Genomic DNA, 9,023 nt, shown 5'->3' on the forward strand with positions numbered 1-9,023 from the left:
TAGTTGGCAAGTCAAATTGGTTTCTTAGCCTGTAGGGTAAAAACTGTCAAAATGGGTAAGGTCAAGTGGAATGCTGTGAAACTGCCTCCCTACTTCATCCTTGGTCAAGATGTAAATTAAAAGTGAGCATCACATCCTAGAGGGAATGGTAGAGATTCATGTCTCTCTCTCTTTTTATAAATATACTAGAGGCCCGTTGCATGAAGATTCGTGCATTAGGCCTTCTTTCCCCTGGCTGCCAGCACCGGTTTTCCGCTGGCACCCAGGGCCCAGGCCTCTTCAGTCTTCAGTCTTCAGTCTTCGCTCCATGCCTCCATAAACAACTTAACCCAACTTTTTTTTAAGGGATAATACAGAGTTTATTGAATTATATTTTTATATTTACAACTGAGATCACATCTACATACTATTTTGCTAGTCTACATGGTACATTATTTCTAACAAAATTAGACTTACGTTGAATGGGCTCAATCATACAAACACACACTCTAATTGTTTTAAAACAGTAGTGCATACATTACATTATATTCCTCCTATAAAGCCAGCTTTAATTAAAAACCTCTAGTTTCAAAGATGAATCTGATTTTGAATATGAACTAAGTTGTACATTGTATAATTCTAAAATCTATTGTAGCCATTTTGTATAGTTGCTATCTTATTGGATTATGGCATATAGTTTTTATAAGGACTCTGATGAGGGGTACCATCTGGTGTTAATTCCTCCTTCCTTCAAAAAAAACACAAAAAAACAGCACACACATTTGGCCAAGAGTTGTCCATTGTGGTACTCCGAGGACCCAGTGGTACTTCAGCAGCAGTCCCATTGCTGCTTGGAGGAAACAGAAGCAGTCCACATCCTCCTTTAATTCTACCACACCATACAACTTGCAAAAGGCTCTGAAATTAGAACATATATCACTTTACTTAAAAACTTAAGGATGTGAAGAGTCAGTTAGAACAGGGGAAAAGGAAGTCTTAAATGGCTAGGAAAGTAAGTGGGCACATGAAGAACCAGACAGCTCTGTCTGACATGTGTGCTTAAACTAAATGAACTGTGGAGGCCAACAGCAGTAGACCTGCTCAATTCACCTTCCAAATTAGAACAAGACGAAAAAGCTCAGGCTTGAGTTTCCTACTATGCATAAGTTCCACCAGTGATGAGGAGCTCAGAAGCTGGATCTCTACTCCTTCTGCACAATACAATGCATGCACAAAGCACGCCCAGCAGCTGAATAGCTGCAAATGCCAGTGCTGCCCAGATGACATGCATCATGATTTCTTGTAGCTTCTTCACAACCAGAGCCTCACAGGAGGGATGGGCCAGACTGCCATTACAGCTGCTGGCAGTCTCTCTGCAGCAGCTAAGAGGGACACTCTGATTTTTGGTTTCTTTGAACCAGTCTGTATTTTCCCAGTCTGAGTAGTTGTGAATTCCACAACAGTGCAGCTGTCTCTGTACATAATCAATAGCCCGGCTAGCAGCATCAGGATTGGTTCCATTATAGGTCTTATATACTTTCTGAATGCTGTGGTCAACCTCATTTTCCACCTTTGCTCTGTAAACATATCCCAAAACCACTACAACAACTTCTGTGACAAAAACTAAGAGTAGCATGATGACAAACGTGGCCAATCCACAGCGGCTTTCCCGGATTGTGGCACAGCAGCCAATTAGCCCAATAATGAAAAGCAAAGCTCCTACAGCTATAATCACCACAGCAGGGATGAGAGTGTACACATCTTCAAAGAAGTGGTCATAGTCATCGTAAGTGATGAAGACATAGGCTCCCACATAGCATAAAATGCCAGCTGCCCCCCAGAAGATGAGGTTGAGAAACACCAGGACAGTCTTGGAGGAGGTGATGCCGCACTGGCCCATGGCGCCCGCAGTCGCTGGGGCCCTGCTCCGGAGCCGGATGCGCCCGCCCAGCGAGGCCTCAATGGCGAGGGCGCCTGCCAGCTGGGATCCGCACAGGCTGCTAGAGGCTCCCCCAGCTCCTGGTGGCCCTGCACAGCCCGGCCCGCCAGCACCTGGCTCCTCTGCGCAGCTGCTCAGCGGGGCAGGTAACCCAACATCTTTGTTGGGTTCGTTTGTCTACTCACTCCTGATCGGCTGGTGGATGTTGTGGAGGTATGGTCAATTTGCATCTTTCTCTTTTATTAGTGTAGATGTATTTATATTATTGAGAGTATTACACATGTCCCCCAATGCCCCCCTTGCTTCCCTCCACTCAGCTCTTGTCCCACCCCAGACCTCCACCCCACTATTTCTCTGTCCATGGGCTATGCATATATGTATAAAAGTTCTTTGGTTAATCTCTTCCCATCACTGCCATTCTCCCTCCCCTCTGAGATCTGTCAGTCTGTTTCATCCATGCCTCTGGATCTATTTTATTCATCAGTTTATTTTATTCATTAGATTCCACATAAAAGTCAGATCATGTGATACTTGCCTTTCTCTAACTGGTTATTTCTCCAGAACCACCCATGTTATCACGAAGGGTAATACCATATTTTCCGGGGTATAAGATGACTTTTGAAATGAAAAAAAGCCTGCTCAGATTGGCCAGAGTCAGAGAGGCGGTCTATTAAAAAAAGAACCAGTGTTGCCTTGGGAGTGGGGGGTAGTCTTATACAGCGAATATAGGCCTAAACCCATGTTTTAACTGTAAAATTAGGGGGGTCGTCTTATACGCCAGAAAATAAGGTACTTCTTTTTTACTTCTGCATAGTATTCCAATGTGCACATGCCCCACAGCTTATTTATTATTTATTTATTTATATTGTTGAAAGTATTATAACTGTCCCTCTTTTTCCCGCATTAACCCCCTCCGCTCTGCTCCCACCCCCTCCCCAGGCCTTTACCACACTATTGTTTGTGTTCATGGGTTATGCATATGAACCTCCCACCCACCCATCCTCCCCCACCTTCTCTCCAAGATTCCACACTCTGTTCCCTGTTTCCATGTCTCTGGATGCACTCTGTTCCTCAGTTTATTTTGTTAATTAGATTCCACATATGAGTGAGATCATGTGATACTTATCTTTCTCTGACTGACTTATTTCACTTAGCATGATGCTCTCCAGGTCCCTCCATGCTGTCTCAAAGGGTAAGAGATTCTTCTCTTTTTACTGCTGCATAGTATTCCATGTTGTAAATGTACCACACCTTTTTTTATCCACTCGCCTGCTGATGGGCACTTGGGCTGTTTCCAGATCTCAGATATTGTAAAGTGTGCTGCTAAGCACACAGGGGTGCATACATTCTTTCTGATTGGTGCTTTGGGTCTCTTAGTATATATTCCTAGGACTTGGATCACTGATTCAAATGGCAGTTCCATATTTAAGTTCTTTAGGAAACTCCATACTGTTTTCCTTAATGGCTACACCAGTCTGCATTCCCCCCAGCAGTGTACTAGAGTTCCCTTTTCTCCACATCCTCACCAGCACTTGTCATTTGTTGATTTGTTGATGGCAGCCATTCTGACAGATGTGAGGTGATTCCTTATTGCCATTTTAATTTGAATCTCTCTGATGATCAGTGACTTTGAGCATCCTATATAATAAAAGCCTAATATGCTAAGTGTTTGGTTGTCCAGCTGTTCAACCAATCAAGGCATAATATGCTAATCATATGCTAAGGCCACTCAACCGCTCGCTATGACATGCACTGACCATCAGGGGGCAGACATTCTAACTGGTAGATTAGCTTGCTGCTGGGGCCCTGCCGATTGGACCTCAGTGAGACTGGCCAGACACACCCTGGAGCCCTCCTGAAGTCCCTCCTTGGCTGGACAGCCTCCTATGTCCCTCCCGGCCCCAATTTTGCACCAATGGGGTCCCTGCGCTCTCTCACAACCCAGGACCCCTTGGGGAATGTTGGAGAGCCAGATTTGGCTCAATCCCACAGGCCAGGCCGAGGGACCCCACTGGTGCATGAATTCATGCACTGGGCCTCTAGTTTTTTCATATGTCTGTTGGCCATCTGTATGTCCTCTATGGAGCAGTGTCTATTTAGGTCCTTTGCCCATTTTTTAATTGGATTGTTTGTCTTCCTTTTTTTAAGTTGTATGAGTTCCTTATATATTGCAATATTTTGGATATTAACCTTTTATCAGATGTGTCATTGCCAAATATTTTTCTCCCATACAGTGGGCTCCCTTTTCATTTTGTTGATGATTTATTTTGCTATGCAGAGGCTTTTTATTTTGATGTAGTCCCATTTGTTTATTTTATCCCTAGTTTCATTTGCCCTAGGAAATGTATCTATAAACATATTGCTATGAGAGATATCTGAGATTTTGCTGCCTATGGTTCTTCTAGGAATTTGATGATTTCCCCACTTACATTTAAGTCTTTCATCCATTTTGAGTTTACTCTTGTGTATGGTGTAAGTTGGTTGTCTAGTTTCATTTTTTCATGTATTTGTCCAATTTTCCCAACACCATTTATTTATTTATTTTTCAAAAAATATTTTATTGATGCCGCTCAGTGGATAGAGCATTGGCCTGCGGACTGAAAGGTCCCGGGTTTGATTACCGTCAAGAGCATGTACCTTGGTTGCGGGCACGTCCCCAGTAGGCATGTGCAGGAGGCAGCTGGTCAATGTTTCTCTCTCATCGATGTTTCTAGCTCTCTATCCCTCTCTCTTCCTCTCTGTAAAAAAATCAATAAACTATTAATATTTTATTAATATTAATATTAATATTAATATTTTATTGATTTTTTACAAAGAGGAAGAGAGAGGGATAGAGAGTTAGAAACATCAATGGGAGAGAAACATTGATCAACTGCCTCCTGCGCACCCCCTACTGGGGCTACACCCACAATCAAGGTACGTGCCCTTGACTGGAATCGAACCCGGGACCCCTCAGTCTGCAGGCCGACACTCTATCCACTGAGCCAAATTGGTCTTTGCTTTACACTTTTTTTTTTTTAATAAATATATCTTCTATCTCTTTTTTCAACATCCTGTAGTTTTTTGAGTATGAGTCTTTTATCTCCTTGTTTAAGTTTATTCCAAAGTATCTTAAGTTTTTTGTTGCTATGATAAGTGGAATTGTTTATTTTCTTTTTCTGAGAGTTCATTATTGATGTATAAAAATGCCATCAATTTCTGGGTGTTAATTTTGTATCCTGTTACATTGTTGAATTCTTTATTAAGTCTAGTAGTTTTTTGGTGGAGTCTTTAGGGTTTTCTATGTACAATACAATAATATCATGTCATCTCACTTAATAAAAGTTTTACTTTCTCCTTTCCAATTTGGATACCTTTTATGTTTTCTTGTCTGATTGCTGTGGCTAGGAATTCCAGTACTATGTTCTAGAATAAGAGTGGTGAAAGCAGACATCACTGTCTTGTTCCTGTTCTTAGAGGAAAGGGTTTAATTTTTGCCCGTTGAGTATGATGTTGGCTGTAGGTTTGTCATATATGGTCTTTATTATATTGAGATATGATCTATTTCCACTTTGCTAAGAGTTTTTATCAAAAGTTGGTGCTGGATTTATTAAATACTTTTTTTTTCATCTATTGATATGATCATGTGATTTTTATCCTTCACATAATGTTTATGTGATGTATCACACTTTTTGACTTGTGAATATACAATACCAGCTTGCAGACCTGTAATAAATTCCACTTGGTCATGATGTATGATCTTTTTAATATATTGTTGGACCGATTTGCTAGTATTTTGTTGAGGATTTTAGCATTTATGTTCATCAGGGATATTAGTCTTTATTTGGTTTTGGAATTAGGATCATGCAGGCCTCATAAAAAGAGCTTGGAAGTGTTTCTTCCTCGGATTTTTTTGAATAGTTTGAGGAATACAGCCGGGACCGGTGTGGCTCAGTGGATAGAGCGTTGGCTTGGGGACTGAAGGGTCCTGGGTTCGATTCCGGTCAAGGGCATGTACCTTGGTTGCGGGCATATCCCCAGTAGGGGTGTGCAAGAGGCAGCTGATCGATGACTCTCTCTCATCGATGTTTCTAACTCTCTATCTCTCTCCCTTCCTCTCTGTACAAAATCAATAAAAAATAAAAAAATAAAAAATAAAATGAATAGTTTGAGGAATATAGGTGTTGATTGTTATTTGAAGGCTTGGTAAAACTCCCCTGTGAAGCCATCCAGACCTGGGATTTTGTTCACTGGGAGTTTTTTTTATTACTACTTCTATTTCATCAGTTGTTATTGGCCTATTCAGGTTTTCTGATTCTTCCTGATTCAGTGTGCCTCCTTTCATTAATCATGGTCCAGCTTGTTGGCACATAGTTGTTCATAGTATTTCCTTAAAATCCTTTGTATTTCTGTGGTGTCAGTGGTTACTTTCCACGTTCATTTCTGATGATATTTATTTTGGTCCTCTCTCTTTGTTTCTTGGTGAATCTGGCTAATGGTTCATCAATTTTGTTCATCCTTTCAAAGAACCATTGCTTTTTGTATTTTTTAGTCCCTATATCATTTATTTCTGCTCTAATCTTTATTATTTACTTTCTTCTGGCACACCCATAATGTGGATGTTGGTAAAATAATAGATCTAAGTAAGCTCACCAATGGCTGCTAAAATTTAGCAAAAGGCTGGAGAAAATATGAAGAGATCTCTCTAAAGGAGAACTATAGAAACAATGGATCGGGCTGACTACTATTAAACCCACTGATCAAGTTTATCACACACACACACACACACACACACACACACACAAGAAATAACCTAACAATATGTGGCTCCTGATATGATGCAATAGGATTTAACAGTTGCATTGTTTGGAGTAGCAATCAATGGGCAACAAGCTAAATGTCCAATAACATAGGACTGATTAAATAAATCGAAATACTGTGAACACCGAGTAAGCCCTTCATGACTAAGAGTGTTTTCCAGGTACTGATACCTAGTTATTATATTTTTAAGTCTTAAAAAAGTGCACAATGTGCCTCCTATACTATTTATGCAAAAGATGGGGGTAAGAAAAACACGCACATTTATTTGCTTGTACCTAGATAAAATCTCTGGAAGGATACAAAGACACTGCTAACATCTGTTGCCTTTTGAGGGGATAGCAGGCTTCTTGATGGGATAGCAGTGGGAAGAAACTCTTCAATGCATAACCTTTGTACCTTTAAATTTTGAACCATGTAAATATATTATCTATTAAAAAGTTAAAAATTAAAAAATATTCAAAGAAGCTAAATACAAAAAAAAAAAAAGATTACAAGAGAATACTGTGAATAACGTATGCTCACAAATGAGCTAATTTAAATGAAATGGATAATTCTAGTCCAGTCTTTCAGCAGGCGGCCGGCAGGGGGCACACGGCCATCGGAGTGAACGCAAAACCCCCTGCGCTGCGCCTCCAGAGCCACAAGAGGACGCGCGAGCCCACTCTTAATGACTGGCTTGCAGATTTGCGGCGGGGTCTTTGGGGTAAAGCCCTTGGTGTCTGCGCCTGTGAGCTGAGGGGGGAGCTTTGGCCCCGGCTTCTTTAGAAGTTTTTTTTGTTTTTTTTTCTTTAATACCTAACGCAGCAGCTTTCATTTTCTGAAATGTTCCTGTTTTATTTTCTTCTTTCTCATGAAATATTTTATCAGACCTTTTACAAAAGCCATGCTCGCAACTTGAGGAAGCATTTTGTGTAGTTGAGAGAAAGAACCGCAGGCGGTGGTGAGAGGCACGGGCAGTGTGGTTTCCTTCCAGTCCCATCGGAGCCCCAAGTGAGCAGGGAAGAAACTAGCGCTCCTCTGGCATGCTTTCATAAGAAACTTAAGGTTTCATTTCCTTGTAGCTTTAAAGTACTTGAAAAAAGACAATATTGTAATGCAGGAGCGTTAAAAATAATTTTTAAAAGTTTAATTTAAACCACAAGAAAATTGATCATACATTTACTCTCCTGGCTTTAATGGTAGCAAACTCATTAATAATATTTAAAAAAACATATTCTTTCTTTATTTTATTTTCACTTTAGACAAGTAACATGTTATACAATTTCTCATGACCTAGTGACAATCTATAATAATAAAAGAGTAATATGCTAATTAGATAGATATGCCTCCAGATGACCTTTCACATGAAGCCGGGGCTGTGAGGGAAGCCCGGGTCCCAGGTGCCTACTGGTGGCCAGAGGGAAGCCTGGGTCCTGGGTGCCAGAGGGAAGCCGATGCCAGCAGCCGAGGGAAGGAAGGCCTACTCTTGCACGAATTTCATGCATCCGGCCTCTAGTCTTAAATAATTGTCCATTAATTCAGCCTTCTCTTTTGCAGGGGCTCTATTGTAACTAGTGGTGTTAACATTTCCACAAATCCTCTTCCTTATGTGGAAAAGAGCTCAGCAAAATTTGTTAATCAGGGTTTGGAGATTGAAACATTATCTTTTAAATTTCAGTACCAATGATTGCACTGAAGACTTGATGTTTAAATTAAGCCTGAGCATTATGACTGTGGGTGGGAGTTATGTGGGTGGTGCTGTGGAAATTAACTGCTGATTATAGAAATAACAGCAATGCTTGATTGTGTTTCTGTGTTTTGAGAGGTTGGTCAAAGGTTAATTACTAGGTATTTAGTGGAGCTTATTTGAAATTGGAGACAAGAGGAGAAGTAATTTTTATTTGAGGAAGAAGTTCTGGGCTGCAGTTTGAGATATATTTCCTTTTAACTTCCTGTAACACATTCAAGTAGAATTAAAAATATATATTTTATTGATTTTTCACAGAGAGGAAGGGAGAGGGATAGAGAGCTAGAAACATCGATGAGAGAGACATTGACCAGCTGCTTCCTACACCCCCCCCCCAAGGATGTGCCGCAATCAATGTACATGCCCTTGATGCCCTTGACCGGAATCGAACCTGGGACCTTTTAGTCCACAGACCAATGCTCTATCCACTGAGCCAAACTGGTTTCGGCTAGAATGTTTTTAAAAATATATATTTTTATTTCAGAGAAGAAGGGAAAGAGAGAGAAAGAGACAGAAACATCAATGAGGAGAAAGAATCATTGATTGGCTGCCTCTGCATCCTCCCCCCCCCCCCCCCCC

The 9,023-nt window shown here is 40.9% G+C and overlaps 1 protein-coding gene and 1 long non-coding RNA gene across 2 annotated transcripts; both read right to left on the minus strand.

Annotated features, from left to right (window-relative positions):
• Positions 1-334: 334 nt before the first annotated feature.
• Positions 335-2,052, minus strand: LOC118704681 (tetraspanin-3-like). Its single transcript, XM_036412575.2, has one exon. It carries the CDS (start codon positions 1,877-1,879, stop codon positions 1,136-1,138), a length of 744 nt encoding a protein of 247 aa, XP_036268468.1. The 5' UTR covers positions 1,880-2,052; the 3' UTR covers positions 335-1,135.
• On the minus strand, positions 335-6,704 carry LOC118704682. The gene is made up of 2 exons (XR_004983481.1): positions 6,673-6,704; positions 335-488 (listed from the first exon to the last, which is right to left on the minus strand). It is a non-coding gene; the product is annotated as an uncharacterized LOC118704682 (long non-coding RNA).
• Between the last annotated feature and the right edge of the window lie 2,319 nt (positions 6,705-9,023).

The sequence above is a fragment of the Pipistrellus kuhlii genome, unplaced genomic scaffold, assembly GCF_014108245.1.
Source record: "Pipistrellus kuhlii isolate mPipKuh1 unplaced genomic scaffold, mPipKuh1.p scaffold_m20_p_45, whole genome shotgun sequence".
Lineage (NCBI taxonomy): Eukaryota > Metazoa > Chordata > Mammalia > Chiroptera > Vespertilionidae > Pipistrellus > Pipistrellus kuhlii.

Coding starts and splice junctions, on each gene's coding strand:
- LOC118704681 (XM_036412575.2), bottom strand. CDS start 1,879: ATGGGCCAGTGCGGCATCACCTCCTCCAAGACTGTCCTGGTGTTTCTC.